Below are 22746 nucleotides of genomic sequence, written 5' to 3'. Positions count from 1 at the left end.
ACCTTCACAAATTCAACAGCAAAAAGCTTTTTGTATTCCATTTCCATGAAAAAACTACTGAAGATAAGTTCATGAAGAACCTTCCTTGCCCCTGCAAAGAGTCAATACAATGCATGTCACTTTGTTGTACAAAGATGCAGCTTTTTCTTGGGGGAAGGGAGGGGGGGGAAGGGAGGAAACAATTACTAAACTATAATTAAAAAATCATTAAATGGTTATGAAGTATATGAACAAAGTCATTAATTTGGGAGGGAGTTGACATTTATTGGTATGTATTTAAAACACAGGGTAAGCATCAGTGTCAGGCTGCATTTTGTAAAAAGATTTTTCAAGATACATAAAGCAGGAAAAATTGAGGTGGCAAATTATATCCCAAATATAAATCAGATCAGCTGTAAAAACGAAGGCTGTATAAAAACTGCAATATAAAAAACATGAAGAAATGTAATTCTACATGCAGAGCACTTCATTTATCTATATATTACACTCATGAAAAATTAATTTGACAAATCTTTACTTTAAAGCAACATGAATACACAAACCTTTATGAAGTCTTGCATCCCATAGCATCAACCTGCTTATAAAGCAGGGCTTTTCAGATCCGGCTTCTTCTTTGAGACATATTTGACAAAAGATCTGGCGAAAGTCACCTGAAGGGATGAAACTACTCATTTGTACAAGAATGTTTCAATAATTAAAATATATGACACAAGAAAATCAGAATTACAGAATTCTGTTACTTAAAGTAAGAAAAAAGGCACTTAAGTAAGAATTACTTTTAACTCTTTTTCTCAATGAACATACTCCCACGAACTCTTTGCCTTATTAATTTCTTCCTATTATTTTTGCCTACTTAATTTAATAGACTCTGTGATGCAGAAAGGTATTTTAAAACAAAAATAATTTAGACACCTTTCCAAAGCAGATCCATAAGAAGCCTGTGTCTGCACAGAAACACACAGAGTTAGGCAAATCTCTGCTGGTCACTGCCTCAGGCCTTGAAAGTCAGTCTTTTGTAGAATTTCAGAAATTCTTTTATATTTTCTTGCACCTATCCATAAACACAGTACTTGAAGTAGTTTTGGGGATGAACATATCACAATCAACCATAGGTTTTTAATGTTCCAAAATGAGGCCTTGCATACTAATTTGAAAAGGAAAAGTGAAGAGTCATGAATCAAATTCCTGACAACCTGGAAATTACCATTATTAAATGGTTCTTGATTCATGTTCTATCGCTTGAAACAAACCCATGAAAAGAATAGGAACCACCAGACCAAAAAGAAGTTCCAGCTGAGTACGGATCATCAGGCTCATTAAAGCCTGTGTGCATATAACCCAGAAGAACAGGAATGTTTGACTTCAATCTTTGTACTTAAAGATTCTCCTAAAACAAAAGTATCTGTTAACTCACCTGGATAAAAATCAAAGTTTCACTAGAAACTTTAAATAATCCACACTCAAAAATTTGTACTGATTAAAAGAATGTCTGAGGAATTCAGAACAGCCAGAAAATACCATTGGCAAAATAAACATAAACTTGAAAAGAACAGAACACTAAAACTTGTAAAACACTGTGAAGAATTACAAAAAAGTTCAGCTCTGATCAGTTCTGATCTATGTATTTCAAGTGAATTATCAGCAAACATTCAGAAGAAATGAGAAGAAATTCACTATTAACTAAGCTTAGAAAGGGGCTAAAGCAGATCACCAGATTTACCTGTCAAGAAGAAGGGTAATGAGTGAGTTGAGCTTTATCTATGCATATTTGTACTATGTAGAGAAATTTTATAATGGCTTTAGTGTGGCAAGACACAGGTATGAAAAAATCAATAACAAATCAAAACTACATTGATTCAGCAAACTTTAAAACTGTAAGCATCATCAAACACCAGAACAATGTCTGGAAGCTTGAAATAGACTTTCCACTACTGGAAAAAAAATTTTGATTAATGTTTTAATTTGCTAGTTTTATTGACATTTCCTAATGAATCACATCTATTAATTTTGAAACAGGAATTAATGTATGCAGTGGATGTATGTTTTCACTGATAGACATGTTCTGTGGCTTTCCACCAGCACTGAGGAGGGCAGCTTTTAAGTAAAGGAGTCACACACTGAGTGTGTGATGCTGAAAGTGAGAATAATAAAACTTTGAGATAGTGCTCCATCAAGGAAACAAATTTATTTCAAGAAGAAGAAACAGAAAAGTACTGCTATTCATAACGTCACTAACATATCAGCACCCATACTACTGCATTATTAATTTTCTAATTAGAAAGAACATCAAAGTATTTTAATTAAGGGAATATCATATATAACACTACTTAATTCATTCAAATACTGGCATGGCATTATTGTAACAGAACCCAGTAATGCTTACTTGAATAGCTCATGAGTTTGTTCAGCCAAGAACCAAGGCGCAAGGCAAACTTCTGGTGTGCCATAACATCAGCATGCAGAACCTCCACGTGAAGTGGTCGTTGAGAAACATTTTCAGAATGCCTCTAGGAGTCAGGTAAATATTAGTTCATACAAAATAAAATAACAGTAATTTCATTATTTATTTTCACTACCCACCATCCCTCCCAAGCAAAACAACTAAGAGAGTTTGATGATTTATTTCTGAAGATATCTATCTCAAATGTGGTGGTGTAAATTCAATTCCAAAAAGTTCACAGGTAAGTTATAAAAGCATGGAAGTACTGAGCTAAAGACTGTACAGCAGACAAATAAATGCTTGGTATTAATACTAATTAGGTTGGTGTGGGTTGGGGTTTTTTTGTGAAAAATACTTTAGGAAGTTACCTTAATTTCTTCTTTTGCTTCCTGACAAGAGGCATAATGTCCTGCTTTAACAGCTCTACGACCCTGTTTAAGAAAATATCAAGTATGAGACCCAAAAAGCAAATCCAAAACATCACAAGTCTGCTTGTTTTTTATACATAATAGAAAAACAGGGCCCAACATCACTCTCAGTGCTATTAAACATCTAGAAGCAAATCAGAATTAACACAATTGTCTTTAGGAAAAATGTTATCCAAATTAACAACACAACAACTACATACAGTCTGGGTATCTTATTACTAAATAAGGAAAATTCATGTATACATTAAAACAGATGAGAAAGATTTCTGCAGAATATTTTAAATACAAACCATATGAACTTTCCTCCTGCCACGAAGGACATGAAATAGCAGAGTATAACCAGAGATATGTACTTCCTAAACAAGTTCTCCACACCTGAGAAACAAGTGTTGACTAAGAGCTGCTCAGCCGTGTGACTTTTTCTCCTCAAGCTCCAGCAACCAGAAACAAAGATTCTGTAATCAAGTGACAGTAGTAATAACTCCTAATGATTAGAAGGTGACTCTGATATCCCAAATGAACTGACCTCTTTATCTATGGCAGTCGTGTGCAACTGGGCTTCACCAAGTTCACAGCCAAGTGCCCTCTGCAGGCTGTAGATGACTTGATCGTAAGAATGGTGTTCATCATTGAAGAGGACACAGTAGTAGCTGTCTACCTTCTCTCTGCTGGGAAAAAGGTAACATATCATACAAATAAAATTCTAAATACTGTCCGATCAAATACATCTTAATTGATAGCTCAAAAAGACTGTCAAATACAATTTAAAAAGTTATTCAAGTAAATCAAGCATATTCTTCATGCTAATGACACCCCCCTCACCCCTCATCTATGTCAGAAAAAGCCATAGAAATTATGTATCATGTACAAAAGAGAAGTTTCAAAGTTATTTGATATTCTCTTTTAATTTCCTTTCTCTGCTGTTTAATGAACCCATTTGTTTTGTAATGTGATACACAGCCTTTTTCCATTTTCATAGAATGATGGAATAGTTTGAGTTGGAAGGGACCTTTAAAGTCCATCTAGTCCAGCCCTCCTGGGAGGAGCAGGGGCATCTTCAACTAGATCAAGTTGCTCAGAGCCCCATCCAACCTGACTTTGAATGTCTCCAGGAATGGTGCATTAACCAACCCTCTGGGAAACCAGTTCCAGTGTTCCACTGCCGTCATTGTAAAAAATTCCTTCTTGTATTTATTCTAAATCTATCCTCCTTGAGTTTCAAACCATTAGCCCTTCTCCTGCTGCAACAGACCTCACTAAAAGGTTTGTCCACATCTTTCTCTCAAGCACTGTGGAAAATCTGCCAGGTCAGTTCTGCACTCCTGTGATTGATGGAGGACAGTCACACACTACTTTTCCCAGGAAGTATCAACATATTTTCTCTACATAACTCTAGGGCAAACATATGACAGTGATGTTTACAAGGGATTTCAGCACTAATGTCTGCATGAATATGAGAATATCCCAGGCAAAATTATAATCCAAGTTGCTAATGTATTGAAAAGAAATATGGAAATACTCCCTACCTAATGGTGAGCTCCACAGGCAGTTCTTTCTCTTCCTCCCAGATAAGCATATCTACAATGTATTTTATCACAGACAGAAACACTCTCTTAGAATGCTCCATAATTTCTTCATTCAACTGACATTCAGAGTTCTGTAAAACATGAGATAATATTAATATGGAAAAGAACCCAGAAAAAATTAAAAGGGGGTTGGTAGAGTACCTTATTACTGTAATTGGAAATGATACTGTAATATGTATACATATACTGTAAATCATATGTACATACTTCTACAATAATCAGGAAATTATCCTTTTCATGATTTTCAAGCAAATTAACCTCACCTAATTTCTTCTTTTCAAAGTTACTTCATCCCAAAGACTCTCAGTAGTATTCCAACAGTTTCCTATACCTTTCTTTATGCACCCATGTTTGATCTAGGACTAGACTATGAAAGGCCTAACCAAATGTGTTAGCTTCACTTTTTTTTTTAATCTTGCATTCAAAAACAGCTGTTAAACAGCTTTATGCATTCCCATAGATATAAAAAGTTTGCAGTGCAGATAAAGTAACAAGCTCCAAGTGGTAAAAAAATTACTCCTTAGTGCAGCTTCAACCATTTTTATCTCTAAAATCCATTAACTCTCTTCAAAAAGAGGGATGAAAAAGTGAAGGAAAACTTTGTCTCATTTTTCTGTAAGACCAGTGCTTTTTATTCCTTTTCCATTTGACTTTTTGACCAGAACATAAATAACAGTACATTTACTACAAAGCCATCAGGGATCAGGGGTCTGCTTGCAATGACAAATGCTGAGGTTTTTTATCCTGATTATCTCAGAACAAAGGACTCTAAAAAAACCCCAAATTTTACCTGAAGCAGCTGATTTGCCTACATTCTCTTCAAGAATTCTTTGTACAATGGCATATTTCTTGTTAATACGCTCCTTTATGAGCTACAATAACCATGAGACATTCTAGCATAAGAGGCTAGTTTCAAGGCACAGAATTTTTTTTTAGTCATAGTGACAGATCACACATCAGAAGTAACTGACAAATGCAATTATTCAGTAATGCAGTAATATAGAAAGGACAAAATATTAAAATCAAACTTCTAAACATTTTCTAAGTGCTGGGAAACCAATTTGTAAATAAGAACTGAGTAATATGTTTAGCAAAGAAAAGAACAAGAGACTGCAATTTTAATTCCAAATGAAAGACTCAAGTGCACGAGACAGGTAGATGAAACTGTCTCCAAACAAAAAGTAAAAAAAAACCTCCAAGGATGTCTAGTTTATATATTTGATCCTAAACACCTTGACCAAGGAAATCCTGATTCAACTTGACTGAACCTGTTACATGAGTTATACAATACATATACATTCGTATACAGGAATAAGCACTTTTTAAGATAAGAAGGCAACATTTAAAATATTTATTAATTTCACTTTAAGCAATATTCTTACTTCTTTTGGAGAACTTGATGCCCCAGGCTCATGTTTAGCACACAGTGGCCCAGCTTTCCACGCCTCTGTATCCCCACAGTCACAAAATCCACCGCCAGTGGAGCTATGCATCTGGAAAAACCATGTATTTCAGTCATGAAATATGCCCATGAAAAGCAAGAAGAAAATAGCAGTGTACATTATTTAAATCAAACACAAATATAAACACCTACTTAAAAATAGAAGAGTCACTGCATAAGCAATGCAGTGACTTACCACAACTTTCTTTTCTTTTTTTAGATTAAAAAAAACTTACTAGAAGAGAAGGGGGGATAAAAAAATAAACTTTTTGAGCAGAAAATAAAGAAGGAAATAGAGTTGCTGCTACAGAAAGGTATGCAAGTCCTGAATAAATTTAACTTGAAAGTAAGTGAAAAAGCCCGTGACTGATGATTGTTTCATAAATGGCAAAATATTTCTGGGTTTATTCACAAAATTATAGCAAACCTGTTCAATGCCTTCTTTAAAATTACTTCACCAAGTTAGAAAATAATATTTTTTTAAAAAATGCATATAAATAGACATTCAGTAGTACCTCTACTTTTAACCAAAGAAAAGATTACATGATCACCACCTAAAGACATTTTTATAACTTTAACTTTGCATTGCACTTTCAGAAGAGTACAAATTCTGACCCTCCATCTTGACAAAAAGTTCAGACAAAACTCAGGCAAAAACAATTATTCTTAGCTTCCTCCAATCTTGAAATAATTCTCCCCAATCTCAAAATAATTCTAAAATAACTCTGACCCAATAAAAAGATATTAAAAAATCTGTTATTTTCCTGAAACATTTTAAAGTAACCTGATCTAATTAGACATGCTTTGAGCAGGAGGTTGGACTAGGTGACCTCCTGAGGTCCCTTCCAACATAAATTATTCTATGAATCTATAAAGAGCAAATCCTGTATTCTTTAGATGAAAATGCTACAAATCTGCTCCCACCTGAGTACCTATTTCCATAACTGATGTTCTGCCTAAAGAATTTACTGTAAACCAGGGAAATGACAACAGCTTCTCAGCCCAGTTGTGGTTCCAAAATGCTCTCTAATCATTACTGTCTGTTTTCCCTGGGTTTTCACCTTACTTATATCCCAACAGAATTGACTGGGACTTAAGACACAACTGTCCTAAGTTTTCATTCACAGCTCTTTGCTCTGATCTACACTTCCATGAAATTGCCAAAGAGAATAACACTGTATGCATAAATAAACACTCCTTTCTCTTTTGTTTGTTCTTAGGGGAAGCTTTACATAGCTAGAAACACAAAAGAGAGAGATTAAGTAATTCATAAATCCCAGAATTTGTTTTTTTAAATAATAAAATTACTAATGGTTTTTATGCAGTTTATTATAGCCTCAAAATAACTTCTCCAAAGCTACAAGTATGATTTCTTAAATGGATTTTCCTACCTTGTACCGGTGGTTCTTGTGAATGCTGTTCTGGAAGCAGTCAATACAGAGCACACAGGTTGGATCAACAGCACAGTCTCTGCAACAGAAATGGTAAGTGGAAAACTTTCTAAAACAAACACCTGAAACTTTCATACACAAAAGAATATGTTGCTCTGAAAAAAAAGAAAAATTGAAATTAACAACAGATTCAAATTATAAAAACATTGACTTCCATCATTTTTCTGTGACATGAAGTAACCAGTCTTGTTAAGTTTGAACAATGTATTCAAATCTGTTATATCAAATTCTTTCAAAAACATGCCCAATTTCCACTGTCAAAACTTGCTTAGCAAAACTTTTTCTGGTTTTGCTAAGAATAAGTAGCTAGGAAAACTAGTGAGGGCTCTGAATTAACCTTTATTATTGCTTCCAAAATCAGTCAGTGGTCAGTTTGCTGATTAAACTTTTACTACACTTCTACTAAGTTATGTTTCTAACTTTTAAAACAGTTAGAAGTTAAAACCTGAAAAGAATTCCTTTCTAAATGAGCTAGAAATATGAACTTTGAAATGTAACTTGTACAGTTCCAGGCATGCACTTAAATACCTGAAAAATATGAAATGACATCCATGGGCAATAAAATTCCATTTATCCTTTGCTTCACATACATACTTTAATATATTGTTTTTTCCTTAAAACATGGTCACTTTTTTCTTTAAATGCTGTTTCATTCTATGCAAAATGTGGATGATAGGTGCTAAATGACAACATATCAATTTTTTTTACTTTATACCATTGTTCAACATTTAAGTCAAGCCTCTTTTACAACTAAATTATCATGGTCATTCTGATTACAGAAATAACTTCCTTCCAAACCTTCAGATTATAATTATCATGACAATAATACTTAAGTAACATTCATTCATTACCATAAATCTACCGAAAGATGAATCAAAGTAAAAAGAAGGCAGAAGTGCCTGCTAGATTTGATTACCCAATTCAAGGCATTCAGATTTTAGAACTTCAGAGTATCTCTTATTTTTAGCACTTAAAAGCCTAAAGTAAACAGATATCTAGCTTCAGTTGCAGTAGTAAATGCAGTATCTTGTATAAATACTACCACATTTTTGCAAGACTGGAACTCAGAAAAGTAAGAAAGAAACCAACTCTGAGATATTCAGCTTTGTCTTTTTGCCTGCTACCATACATGAATGCTGGAGGGGTAGGAAGAGAATTATTTCTGCTCTAGCAGCACTAAACTGCCTTCTCCAGCTTTTTTCTTCATACAACTGTCCCACTCACTCTACACTTCCTAGTACACACAGCAGGACTTTTTCAAAAGACCATTCTCCTTTCATACACAACACTAGCTGCCTCCTAGAACAGGCTGAAGAGTATGTGATTGATTAAAACTTTACAGCACAATTCATAAACAAAGCTTATACAGAGTTTTCATTTTGACACTTCCTAAATTCTAAGGGATGGATTTTTTTATTGATAGTGCTTTTCATCATTAATAATATTCTTTCAGTATTTCTAATTTTTCTAGGCTTTTAAAATAAACTGAAAATTAGAATAAACTATGGCAAGAGCATCATATTAATGTTCATCAGTCACCAGAACTGTTGCAATCTTTACGTTCACCACAAAAACTGCTGGCTTTTTAATATTTATATGGTTTTATTCATGATGGTCATCAATGTATTTGCATTAATAGGAATTAATAAAATGAGTTCTAGCAAATCAATGTGCTGACTCCTTTAATATATTTCAGGATGAGAAAAGAAGGTGAAAAAATTACAATTGGCCACACAGCTATTGCCAAAGCAAAGGACTAATGATGCTCAGAAATGCTGAATTCTGTTTCAGACTTTGAAAGGGTGAGTACTGTATCCCTCAATTCAGGTACAGATTCCATATCCATACCGTATCATCCAACACTTTTAACCAACAGCTTTCAGTACTTTTAGTAACCTTTTCATTTCCTTCCCTATTTCTCTGCCAGAGCTTTCTTTTCATATGCAATTTTCCTCACTCTGAAGTGGTTTGAAATGATAAACAAATGCCAGCATCAGTTAAGCCAAGAAATACCATGACACAAGTAATGACTAGGTAGCAGCACAACTGATTTTATTAAAGCACTTTGCTGCATTATCTCAGATGGGAACATTGATGACAACACACCTTCATTCTTACCTGCAAGAGTATGTTGTCTCCCCTCCTTTGAAGACCTTCCCACAGAGCTGGGAGGTTCCACTCTGTTGTAGTTTCTCCAGGAATATATCTGGGTCCTCCCCAAACAAGTAACATTCCAGGGGATATAATATTGCTGCCTGGACCATTTCTTCTTGTTTCTCCACCAAGGGGTCCATTTCAGCTGAGTAAATATTTGGCACATGTTTTGCCAAGCACTGTAAAAATGTAGCTTGGAAGTCGAATCTTTCATCACACCACTGCAACAAAAAAGTACACCCATGGATAAGGCAAACAAATAAGTAAATATAAAGAAAATAGGATTACACACTTCTACTGTGAATTCAGAAGTCTTTCCTACATCAGAAGTCAGTTCTTTGAGCAATAAAATCCAAGAAATCATGGATTTCCAATGACTTTTCTGCTATTTTCTCCCACAGTAACCCTCTGTTCCTTTGAAGTCTTCCACTAAAACACTCTAAGAGCTGGCAAGTGCTATGTTACTAACAGAGAAACCCATGCACTAATTAATTTTCAACTACACTCTTCCCAACAGGCCAACCAATAGTCAAAGCTTGATGCCTGCTCAGCTGCCAGCAAATGGAAAGAATTGCCACAGCTGGGAAAAGTTTGGGATTCATTCCTTTGCCTGCTGATAGTCACAAAACATGTACCAACTTAATGGTTTTCTGAAAGCCTTGTTGAACTGCTCATCAGAGGAAGAAAGAAGCCCAAATGATCATACAAGCTTATTGTCATTGGTAAACCAGACTAAAATGCAATTTCATTTTCGTAGGCCAATTAATGAAAATACTTGTGTTTTGACTTGAGGTTCTTAGTCCATGACTTACTTCCAACTTCTTTACTTCTCCAAATAGTTCTCTCCAATTGTCCTATTTCTGTCTTTGAAGTCTGAATATTCTTTCTTTCATATTATTCCCATTATTTAGAAATAACTTCTGGTTTTCCCCATTGCAAATCAGACAAGGCTCCTAAAGACAACATCCTTTCAAACACAACCTTGGTTAACGTTCAAATATCATGGAATATCCTAAGTTGGAAGGGACTCCCAAGGATCATTAAGTCCAAAACAGGACAGCCCCAAAAACCACACCATGTGCCTAAGAGCATTGTCCAAATGCTTCTGGCAAGACTGGAGCCACAACCACTTCTCTAGGAAGCCTGCTCCAGTGCCCAACCACCCTTTGGGTGAAAAACTTTTTCCTAATATCCAACCCAAATCTCTCCTGATGCAACTCCATGCTGTTCCCTCAGGTCTTCTCACTGGTCACCAGAGAGAAGAGATCAATGTCTGCCCCTCCTTCTCTCCCCAGAAGGAAGTTGCAGACTGCAGTGAGGTCTCCCCTCAGTCTCCTCCAGTCTGAACAGACCGAGTGACCACAGACACTTCTCACAGGGCTTCCCCTTCCAGGCCCTTCACCATCCTTGCTGCCCTCCTCTGGATGCTCTCTAATAGCTTGGTATCCTTCTAATATTGTGGTGCCCAAAACTGCATACAAGATTCAAGATGAGTTCAAGGAAAAAAATACATATGTAACTTCATAAATAGCTCTAAGTGGAATTTTCTCCAGGCCACACCAAGTAGGGAACGAGAAAAACAACCACCAAAGGGCTGAGAGTGAAGGAAGGCTCAAAGAAGTAGACTATTTAACTTTTTAGATGAAAAGCAAAAAATCCTCAATCCTTTATTTATATTTTGGCCATCAATCATCTTCAGCATTACTCCTAGGTAGCCCATCTCCTCATTTATCATGAAAATGCATTGCAAAAGCCCATGGAAAAAATAAGCCCTGGATAATGTGGTTGAAATTCATCCACAAACGTATTAGAATATTCTTATTTTGTAAGTGCAGCAGCTTGATCAGTCTTACCAGATTTCTTGCATCACAAAGCATTCAAACCTATCCATTATTATCTGAAAATGAAGACCCATTCATGAAGTGAAAGGAACCGGTTATTTTAATTCCAATACTAACAAATAAATCTGAGAATTTCACCTGAGCACTAAGCACCATTGAAATTACTGTATCGGTCATAAAAGCTGCAGCATACACACATATCTAATATATATGCAATCTGTATACTTATACATACATGCATTCAAATATATAGGTACGTATTTATTTTCACATATTCAGATCTAAGGAGCAAAAGAAAAGGAAACAAATTAAATGGCTGCCTTTTTATTTTAATTAACTTAATCAAAATTTTCAACTACCTAGCAACACTTTTATTAAATAAAACCGATGTTTACCCAGGGCATAAGGATACCAAATTGTAAAAAAGAGCTAAAAATTAAATCGAAATTTATCAGATACTTGCAGATTAGCATTGAAAAAAGAAAAATATCACACACAGATGATGGCTCTGAGAAAGATATTCAGTTGCAAAAAGTAGCTGAAAATTGAATTACTTGATCATGTGTTTATTTTTTAATGCGTCTGATTTAAGATTAATGGAAGTGAGTTATTCTTACCATAATTAAACTTCATAATTTATTGTTTCTGCTTAAACATGTTTCCTCCTGTAACTTGTTTTTGTTTTATCTTACCTATACTACATTACAGCTTCATCAATTTCCCCTCCCAATTTGTTTACTGTATTTGTTAAACGCAGGAGGGTGGGATGTGGCCCCTTGGCACGCCCTGCAGAGCACAAGAGAATCCCAGTCTGTACCTTCTATCTCAATAACCCATGTTCCCAAGAGATGGTGCAAGTTTAGCTTCTGTGTTGTTGGCCAAGAGCATGTCATAACTTCAAGAAACACAGGGCTAAGCTTCCTTGAAAATCTGCCAGAAGTGTAAAATGGGTTCTCACAGTCAAACTCACAAGCATTTTGAGCATTCCTGTGCAAAGCTTTTAATTCTGTTTCAATGTTGTTCCAAGAAGAGAGGACAGGAAGTCAGAAAGGAGAGGGAACAAGGGAAGCAAGAGAACTTTCTCAAGTAGGCTGCCTGCCTTCTGGTAAGCACACCAAAATATATGCTCAGCCTGTACATCACTCAGGAAATACCCATTATACTCAGAAGAGAAACAAGAACATTACTTTTCTTATTTCTAAAAGCTGCACGAGGCTAAACTTCAGAGCTATCCCATACCCTCTGTGCCTCCTATGAGACATAATTTCTTCCTTTCATCAAAATCTTTTTACTATATTATGTTCAAAAATATAAGATTACATATCAAACTATCAACAAGACAAAATCTGCCAAATAAAACACCCCCTAGATTAAACTTGACTCTTCAATGCTAACTTTGCCTCCTTGTGCCCACATATCGAAACTCAACAGTTTGAGAAGTCCCACTTTCCCTCTGCTCACACCTGTCAAGTACTCAATTGCTACAGATATAAAAAAACATATTAATTGATAAACTGATAGGCTTTTTGGCTTTATTGACAGGATGAGCTGGAAGTCTAGAAAAGCCAAACTGATGTGCAAGACAGGTGGAAGCCGAGATGGGACTCACACTGCAGCTTTCTGCCCAGGCCTGGCACAGGCAGCCCTGAGAGCCTGTGGAAATGCCTTCCCTTGGACATATACAAAAGCCAGGGGGGCATGGTCCTGGCAAACCTGTTCTGGGTGACCCTGCTGGAGCAAGGAGTTTGAATGGAATGACCTGCAGAGGTGCCTCAATCATTGTGTGATTCAAATGCTTCATAAGAAAAATCCTTATTTCTTCATCAATCTCTATTATCTTCTAACTTCCCCTACTAACAAGCTAGAGAAAAGTTATTTTCCAGATTTGATTCCACTCAAGAGTAAATTTGAAATAGAGTACTGAAAGAGACAGAAGCCATGAAATAACACAGTTAAGGAAGAAACATTACCATGTAACCAAAATACTATCAGTCAGCTCTCCACAGCCCCCCAGGCACTCACACTCTGCTCACAGGGGCCCACATGCTGTAAGCTAACACAGGAAAGCCCAGAGGAAGCTGCCTGAATACACTCTACCCAACTGACACTATCCCACTGGAAAATATTTTTGGACTGCAAACATAAAATTACTGATTTTAGGAGAAAGAATCACCTTCACATTTGGAGCAAGTTAGAGCTTCATCTAAAATCCAAATTCTGAAACTGCTCAGCTTTTAAATATTTATATTAGTGACCTTAGTAGAGTCCTTTCAATGGGTTTCTTGGTCATCTTCTCATTTTTAATGGAAGTTTGCTAAAGAAACAGGCACTTCACCACATGGCCCATGTGGACATACACATGGCCCGAAATAAACCCCCACAAACAGAGACCAGAATGAGCTACGGGAGTTCTCATCTCTGCTTTTATACTTTATATCTCCAATCTGCTCCAAACTCATCTCTTTTCCTACTTCAACCACACACTCCTGTAACATTCACCCTGTTTAATATGATGATAATTGCATGAAAGAGGAAGAAAAAGGGAGGCAAGGAGTTGTAAAGCTGTGTTTCTCAAGTGTTAGCAGGTTTGTCAGAAGAGCAAACACAGAAACCATTTTGTCCACCACATTTGATTTGTGCTGTATAACAAAAGCAGTAATTTGTCATCTTTACTGACTCTTCAGAAGAATATTGTGACAGAAGCACTGCTTCACAATACCACTTGAAAGCAAAGCATTAGGAAACAATTTCTTGTCCTGCATGGGAAACATACTCTCCTCTGTGGGATCAGACTAGTATTTCTTCCCATGTGTAACCCTATAGAGATCTCCTCAAATGTTATTTTCAACCAAACATGCAGATTTATCCTACAAGTAAAAGGACAGTTTGTAGCTTTTTCCAAAACCTTTAAATAAGCATCATGCCAAAAGGTCAGAGGTTGAGAAATTATATTTGCCTACAAATATTGCTATAAAATATGCAAAATATCTGTCATTGATATAGCAAATATATCCCTATCCCATTTTGTATTTCACAAACATTCCATTTATGAATCCTACAAATAATAACAGGAATGAGAAAGAATAAAGTGTATAAGAAAAAAAAGGGGGAAAGCAACACTCTCAATCCACTTTTCACTTGCAGACCAAACATCAAATGAGAAGATTTCTCACCACTTTGACAGGATTTCTTTATCATCACAGAGGTTTATTGTGTACATCAATTCAGGAGCTCTTGCTTCCATGACAATTTTTGATCTACCTTCTAAGCACAGTTCTCTTGGAATTCTGAAGTCTTTTCAAACTAACAGCTTGCATGAGGCAGTATTATAAAAAGCAATTGTACTTTAACTGCATTGATTGACAAGCTGATCTTTTAGTGCAAAAGTGATTGCCTAAATTTCAAGGCTATTTTTAGATTTATACATTAATCTTATCAGTGAAAAGGAATATTAATATTTATGAACATTAAAAAACAAATTATGAAGGAACAGACATTACCAGTAGCATGAACTAACCTGGTCCAGCATTGCAGTTAAAAGGAATAGTAAAATACTTTGTCATGCACAGCAAAAATCTGTTAGGCACAAGATGATAATACCAGCTGCCTGTCAAAGCAGCTAGAAAAAGCAGGATTTTAAAAGTAAATATTTAAAATGCTAGGGGCAGACTGATTTCAAGCAGGTGCCATTCAACATGAATGCCAAATGCAAAAGGCAGCTTTACTTTAATGCACAGAACACGTTACAAGTTTAATAGAGTTTAGCAGGACAACATCTCAGAAAACTTTTATTCTGATATTGTCTAACTAATTGAGGAAAGATATGACATTTTAAAACCATAATCATGCACAAGTTCTTTGATAAGTACACAGAATACTTAAAATTTCTTTGGAAAGGAAAGTTCAAAGGATTCTTGAACTATCATTCTCATATAAGGGTTCTGCTTCCAAAATTTTGGTTCCATTTTTCCTTCTTATTATTTTGGTTTAAAATTACCAGTCTTCTAATGCACTAAAATAAAAGATCCAACTAGAGTACAGAACACCTAGGCATTATTTTTAGTAAAAAATCCATGAAGACAAGGCAATCTATTTCAGTCTCAAAGATATATATTCCACAAAGAAGAGGCTTCAAAAACAAACACTAGAAATTAATTAACATATTTCCTTCCCTGTCTTAAATCAAACTAAGCTTTTTTTTTTTTTTTTTTTTTTTTTTTTTTTTTTTTTTTAGGAGCATAAATTCTGTCTCTGGAGGGGCACAGTTGAGGGAGTTAAAATGGAAACTTACACTTTTTGTTTAGTCATATTCATAACAGGAATTATGTTGTTCCACATTGTCCAACAAAGCACAGACAATGTTTTAGTAGAGAATCCAAGCTGTAAAAATGGTTGTTTAGAATAAAATATCTGTTTTCTGATGCATAAGTCAGCTCCTTTATATAACATAGCTAAAAATCCAAACCATACTACCAAACTTTAGTATCCAGTCTGCTCTGGTTATCAGTAATTACACTAAAAGAAGCAAAGTAGGTTTCAAAAACTTTTTTTTCCCTTGGCACAACATGGGTAACATTCAAGACTCTCTAACATTGTCCTAACAAAACATCAACTTTGACCTGAAGACATAAAAGAACTTTTTGATCTCTACAGTCATTTAAGTTTGGCCCCTGAGCCAAAGCAGAGTGACAAAATAGTCAGGAACTCTAGAACAAATTTTTGAGTCATTGAGGCATTCAATCTAATCACCTTTTCATGTTCCAAATTTTTTGGTGAAACCTGCATTTGGTAGATAGAAACATACAACTAACACTAGACAAAGCAGGAATTTAGTATCACATAGTAAACCAAAACAATGCACAAAATACCTATTTGGGGGAAAAGTTATTCTCCTTATAAAAACAGCAAAGTCATCTTTGCATAGTTACTTATAATAATCTGTGAGACTTTGAAATTGTATTTTAAGTTCTGACTATTCATTTGACAGATCATTTTTATTTTGTTTCTAGAGAAACAGAGGGAATACTTTGATTCTTTCTTTGATCCTTGACATCCATGCTGTGGTCTCCTACACTTAATGGAACAGGACATCCATGAAATGTCTTAGCAAGCACCAGGCTGCACTTCAAAACATGCAACTACAGTGAATATTTACAAAGAAGTAGAAGTAATTCATTAATGGAAGAATGGGGGGTGCAGGAGGGTAGAAAACAACACCACTGCTGTTCTTTTTTTAATTTCCTGCATATTCACACTTACCTAATTTTCCAATTATCATCAATTTTAAGATCCACTGTATACTAATAGTATACTTCACTGTAGTTTAATGCTGCAGTGAAGGAATGCTCAGAAAAATTCAGGTGACTCTATCCATATTTAGCACACACTTAGCACCCCTCAAACACTCTCTCTTATACAGCAAACCCAACCTGTTTATCCCTAACTCCTCTATTGCTGTGACATCCAGGAGACACTGGAACAGTTACATGCTACCAGGAATATCCACTGCTTTCTCCTGGAGCCACATACCTCTCACAACAGCAATACTGTAATAGGACTACAGCAACCATACCTTGTGCACTTTATGTGGACTCAAGCAAAGGTAACAAATACTTTACAATCAGTTCACCCCTGCACTAACAAAAGACACAAAAATTACCAATAAGTATGAGTAAACATGAAAGCTGACAGAGAAGAAAAAAAAAAAATCACAGCACTACTTGATGCCATAACAATGTCAAAGCACTTCAGTAAATATACAGGGATGCAAACAGGACCTGGGCCATGGTCCAGTTGCCTGTTGCAACTTTCACAGCTCCATTTCTTGGACACTGACACAAGTGTACAGTAAACATTGTTCTGCCAATATGCTGCACTGTTCTAAATACAGGGGCTTTGACCATGTGCATTTCAGGGCTTAGCTACACTGAAGGATATGATGGCTTACCTAAAATGAAGTTGTAAACAAATTTAGCTTAATAAAGTAAAATTATATGGACATGTCATCTGGTCTAAGCAGGTCAATTCAGTTTAGAAGACACTGCAAATCCAAGTAAGATTCCTGACTCAGATTTCATTAATTTCAAGAAAAAAATTAATATGCACATGAATATTCCCTCCATATTACTATTTGATTACAACACATCTACATCAATTATGTAACAGCACTGAATGACACAAAATATCTGAAATACCTTAAAATGCAAAGTGCCTGTATCATGTTTCACATTATGAAACTGAAATTTGGAATTTTCCTGTCTTTAAAGGAAATATCCTAATAATAGAAGCTTTTCTCTTGTTGTACACCACACCACTTACATCTCAGCTTTTGTTAAGAGTCCTGACTGATGGCAAAAGAAAGAACCTTAAAATAAAACCCCTTTTCTTCACAAATATTACTGAGAAGGTACACATACATGAAAATTTCAAGATTCAGCGTAAATTTAAAACCCTTGAAATAGCTTAATATCAAAGCCCTGCTCCAGGTAGCAGACACAAAAGCAGGCAGGAGTCAAACAGGAATTTGTTTAGAATACAAATGGACAAGCAGCCAAGGGCTGGATCCAGCCTGCAGAGCAGCCTTTTGTCAGGCCAACAGCAGTGCCTGCTAGCCAACTACCAGACAAGCCAAATCCAGCCCATCAGTCAGCCAAGTAAACTGGGGATGCTGTTGGGAAAGCAAAGAAAGTAAACTCGAGTTTGACAGACAGGGTTTCCTACTTAATCAACACTACATTCAGCCCACTCTCTTCCAGGGCAGCTCAGGGAGCAATATGGCCACTACGGAGAAGCAGAAGCACAGACAGGACCTGACTCCAACTAATGCAGCGAAACACCAAGTTAAGTATCTCCAACCACAGTCATCCAACCTGAAGAGCTGGAGACAAGACACCACTGACTTGGGCTGGGTGCAGAAGAGTTTATGACCTGAGTCATCACCATCCATTCCAGCATCAGGCTGGCTCCTGCAGAATCATTCAGGTAATCCTGCATCATGCACCCAGCACTCTGGGAAGGCTTGCAGGCAGATGTGGTGCTGCACTGCACCCAAAGGCACCCAAAGCCAGAGGTGCACCAGTCTGTCTGACTGCTCTGACATTGAGACATATTGGACAAGTTCAGTGAGGCCAAAGCCCCGCCTATTTAACCAGTTCTTTCTGCTCCACACAACCTTCCAAATCTAGCACCACAGTGACTTTCAGAAGAGCTGAGCACAGTGAAAGCACAAGTCAGGCAGGCTATAGTAGTTCCACCTCCTCAGTACAATCTTTAGGACAGCAGTAAATTGGGTGTATTGCTTCCAGGTTACAGCTGTCTCTTGCATCATTATAGCCATATTGCTTCCAGGTTACAGCTGTCTCTTGCATCATTATAGCCATATTGCTTCCAGGTTACAGCTGTCTCTTGCATCATTATAGCCAGGTTTGCTATCTAGCATCACAAAAGCTGTCAGACACAACCTAAGTACACATCCCAGGCTCCTCTTCTCCCTTTTTGTAGCTTTCTCTCAGCCCCCTGCTCCCTCTCAAAATCCCTTCAGTTTGCTTGGATGTATGGCAGGCAATACAGTCTGGACAGCCAGCTATCTTCCTTGGAAGAATGATAATTCTGGTCCAGACACTTTCAATTGGCTGAAATCACATAAAAATTAAGACAACTTAGTGGACCAGCATCATCTTTGAGCAGCTGAGGATCTCTTCAACAACTCTTATTTTTTCACAATGCCACTATTACCAGTTTTATGGATTGCTTGGCTAACTCAGCCTCTTATGTCCCCAATTAATGAAAGTTGATTGGATTGCTTTGCTACTGATGGCCACTACTACCCTCAATACCACTGACTTTACCACAGCTCACAAGCTTAAGAAATCACCTGTCTTGAGTTGCAATCTTTGACACTGTGCAATCAAATCACATTTTTCCTTGTTTAAAACCAAGTTGTTTCTAAAAAAAAAAAAAATCCACACATAGGCCTGTTTCAATCACAGAAATGTACAGCATTTAAGAATTAAGTCTGTGACTAAAGGGCCATTTCTAATGATTTGCAGATACTTAAAATTCTAAGAAGAAGGGTACAAAGAATAATGGTTGTTGGCTTAGTGCTGCCACATGCAAGACTAGTTCCATGAGTAAACAACTTTTATTAGTGGTGTGTAGCATCACGTAAAAAGTAGCTATTCTACACCCGTGTCAGCACCCAACTTTCAAACACGGGCAGTCAACAGTTTCAAAATTATACTATGTGTGCATACCGTTACAGAAAACAAACATAAAATGTAAAGTTCCTGATACACATTGGTCTGCCTTCCTTTATTAAGTTGTCAGCCTCTGAGTTTTAAACTCCTCTAGATAAAGTGATTGCTACACAAAGTTGTGGAGGAAACCACAGAAGGCACTTGCATGCTGCCACTAGACAGGGTCAACACCAAATTGTGTTCAATAATAAAATATTAAATACATAGACGATTATTTTGCAGACCGAAAAAAGAAACAATATTTCTGTTAAACAAACAACTGTTTCCATCTACGTTCTAAGTAACACTATTTGCTGCTTCACACACTCTGCAGAACAATAATTATTTACTCAGACTTTTTTGTTCCACAGTAAAGCCACCTTTAAGCAAGAAAGGTAAAGGACTATGGTTAAAGATGCATATATACACCACAACGTTTAAAGGACAGTCCTAGAAGCTCTCCTAAGTTCGATCTCATTTAATTCCGTCATTAAGTGTCAACTGAAGACACGGGACAGGGGCTGAGAGATGCTCTGAGAGGGGAACTGAGACCAATCGCTTCCCCGCGGGCCCCTGACAGCGGCTCCCCGCTCTCCCGGGGCACGGGGCGGGCTCCCCGCTCTCCCGGGGCACGGGGCGGGCTCCCCGCTCTCCCGGGGCACGGGGCGGGCTCCCCGCTCTCCCGGGGCACGGGGCGGGCTCCCCGCTCTCCCGGGGCACGGGGCGGGCTCCCCGCTCTCCCGGGGCGGAGGCGGCGAGCCCCGGAGCCGCAGCCAGGGCAGGCCTCCGGGAGCGGGTGCTCTGACCCGCCGGCACCGGGCCGCCCGCTCCGGCTCCAACGCCCCGGCCGCGCTCGGGCAGGTGCCGCCGGGTACAGCGGGCTCACGGCCGCGCGTCCCGGCCCTCCCCGGCGCCGCCGGGCAGCCACGGACGGCCATCCTCGCCCGGCCGAGCGGCGGGGCGGGCAGGGCACGGGCAGTGCCCCCGAGGGCGGGCAGAGGGAAGCGCGGCGCGGCGCCGGTCCGCAGCCTCACCATAGCTCGCTCCGGGGCCTGCGCGGGGGCCCGGCCGGGCGCCGCTCCCGCCGCGGGGCCTCTGTCGGCTCCGTCCGCCATCTTGAGAGCCAGGGAGGCTCCGGAAGGAGCGGCCGCCGTCACGGCCCGGAAGGAGCGGGCGCCGTCACGGCCCGGAAGGAGCGGCCGCCGTCACCGGGCGCTGCGCCCCGCCAGCCCCGCCCCCCCCGCGCAGCCGCCGCCGTGAGGGGCCTCGGCAGCGCCGCCTGCGCCGGAGGGACCCGCAGACAAGGCCCGGCCGGCGGGCCAAGCTCCTGTTTATCCTGCGCGCTGTTACATGGATGGAGTGCCTCTGCAGGCACTTAAACTGCACCGTGTGCGTGTTCACTTCCCGCCCTGCCTTAGAGTCACGGAGTCAAAGAATCACAGAATCGATTAGGCTAGAAAAGACCTCATCGAGTCCAAGCTACGACCCAACACCACCTTATCATCCAGCCCGTGGCACTGGGTGTCACGTCCAGCCTTTCCTTAACCACCTCCAGGGACAGTGACTCCACCTCCCTGGGCAGCCCATTCCAGTGTTTAATCACCCTTTCCGTGAAGAAATTCTTCGCAATGTCTAATCTAAACCTCCCGTGGTGCAGGGGACTGTGTCGTCCCCTCATCCTATTGCTAGCAAGGTAATAACATATGTAATTTCGTCTACACAAGTGCAAAGTCACTTCCCTGTGGCTCCCACAAGGGCTAAGCAAAGGCAGAATTTTATTAACTTGGTGCAGGAGGCAGCAGTGGCTTTAGGCAAATGCCTAAAGATCATGTCTCCAAGATCAACATTTTTCCTCCACACCTCCTTCCAACACCATCTCATAACTGTTCTGGGTCCTTAGCAGATCTGGCAGATTAGGGCATTGAGGATCTTGATTGATATCAACAGACACGGCCTACACATTACTGGAAGTTTTCCAGGTTGTTGGAGTCCAGTTGCGCAATTCCCCGTGTTTGTGCCTTCCTAAGACTGAGGAAATGAGCCAATAGCCATAGCATTGGATCTTGGGTCCATATCAAATGTCTGATATCTTGATATTGAGAAGACTGCCTCTTCCCACTGTAGTCTTCCTGTTTCAAGCCTCCAAGCAGCTTTTCCACGTTCTTCAGTTATCAGTATGGATGGGATAAAATTTACAGGTGATCTTTTCAAGTATATGCAATAATTTTTTGTACTGCACCCAGCCACAGGTACTCTCAAAGTTCTTTTCTTACATCTTCAGAATATCTGAATGTAGTTCCTCTGCTGTAGCTACCAGTCATCTTCATATTAAGAAGTCCTGCAGACTTGTTTATATTATTGAAATCTGTCACTTAAAATCACCATCACTGAGACAGGTTTAGGTATGAGGTGTAAAAAATACAAAGTGAATTTTCCCATGAGACACTTAATTTCATCTCATTCTGTCTGTCCATATTGCTGATCTGTACCCAATCGTTTCCAGTAGCACGGCTGACTGCTAACCAGAGTGTTGTTTGCACAACAACCAAGTTTGGACTGTAATTACTGGTCCTCCACCTGTTTTGCCATCAACACTAGCAATTGTATAATGGAGCTTCCAATGTAGTCGAGCAAGAGAAGCAAGGCAGAATTCCAGGAGAGCAGCAAATTTTAAATTTTAATTATTATTTTAAAAAAAATTGGAACCCCCATGCATTGAGAGACAGCAAAGAAAGTGTCAGCTAAAAGAAAGTGTCAGCTAACCTCTTAGAAAACAAGTTGGCACCACTGCCCAGGCAGAAATGGCACAAAACACCAAGATCTCCATGGATACTACAGTAATAGAGGAAAGAAGAAAAAGGAAACAGGAATTCGGATCAATTTTAATAGAGACAAAATGCTTGACAGCCTTGCTAGAGCTAAAATTAAATGGTAGAGCATCAGGAAGAAAGTGAGTAAGCCCCAGTTTTCAAGATTACTCCTGAAGATTACCAGGATTGCTGATTGATGTTTATTTAGAAACATTTCTTCAGGGTGATTTTTTACGGGAAAGACTAGACAAGCAAGATGAAAGGCAGCTGAACAAAAAACCAAAGCAAACATACATGAAGTCTTACAAAAGAGCAGCTAAATTATGAAGAGTATCTAAAAAGATGTCTTACATTAATGCAG

The 22746-nt window shown here is 38.4% G+C and overlaps 1 protein-coding gene across 4 annotated transcripts in view; it reads right to left on the bottom strand.

Annotated features, from left to right (window-relative positions):
* UBR1 (ubiquitin protein ligase E3 component n-recognin 1) overlaps nt 1–21043 on the bottom strand; it is a 56583-nt gene extending 35540 nt beyond the window's left edge. The window contains exons 1-10 of one of the 4 annotated variants that reach the window (XM_083863042.1): nt 20962–21043; nt 9465–9721; nt 7287–7365; nt 5837–5947; nt 4395–4525; nt 3395–3536; nt 2809–2871; nt 2384–2507; nt 543–650; nt 3–91 (exon numbers count right to left, since the gene is read on the bottom strand). In XM_083863042.1, coding sequence (XP_083719168.1) covers nt 3–91; nt 543–650; nt 2384–2507; nt 2809–2871; nt 3395–3536; nt 4395–4525; nt 5837–5947; nt 7287–7365; nt 9465–9640 — 1023 coding nt within the window. In that variant the 5' untranslated portion in view covers nt 9641–9721; nt 20962–21043. Of the gene's footprint in view, nt 1–2; nt 92–542; nt 651–2383; nt 2508–2808; nt 2872–3394; nt 3537–4394; nt 4526–5836; nt 5948–7286; nt 7366–9464; nt 9722–9792; nt 9927–20609; nt 20703–20961 lie in introns of those variants that run through there. The other 3 variants (XM_083863043.1, XM_083863040.1, XM_083863041.1) reach the window with 3 other exon arrangements.
* Between the last annotated feature and the right edge of the window lie 1703 nt (nt 21044–22746).

Source organism: Zosterops lateralis, assembly GCF_965231275.1.
Source record: "Zosterops lateralis genome assembly, chromosome: 6".
NCBI lineage: Eukaryota > Metazoa > Chordata > Aves > Passeriformes > Zosteropidae > Zosterops > Zosterops lateralis.
The sequence above is the reverse complement of the archived record's forward strand: the minus strand, read 5'-3'. Positions and strand labels throughout refer to the sequence as shown.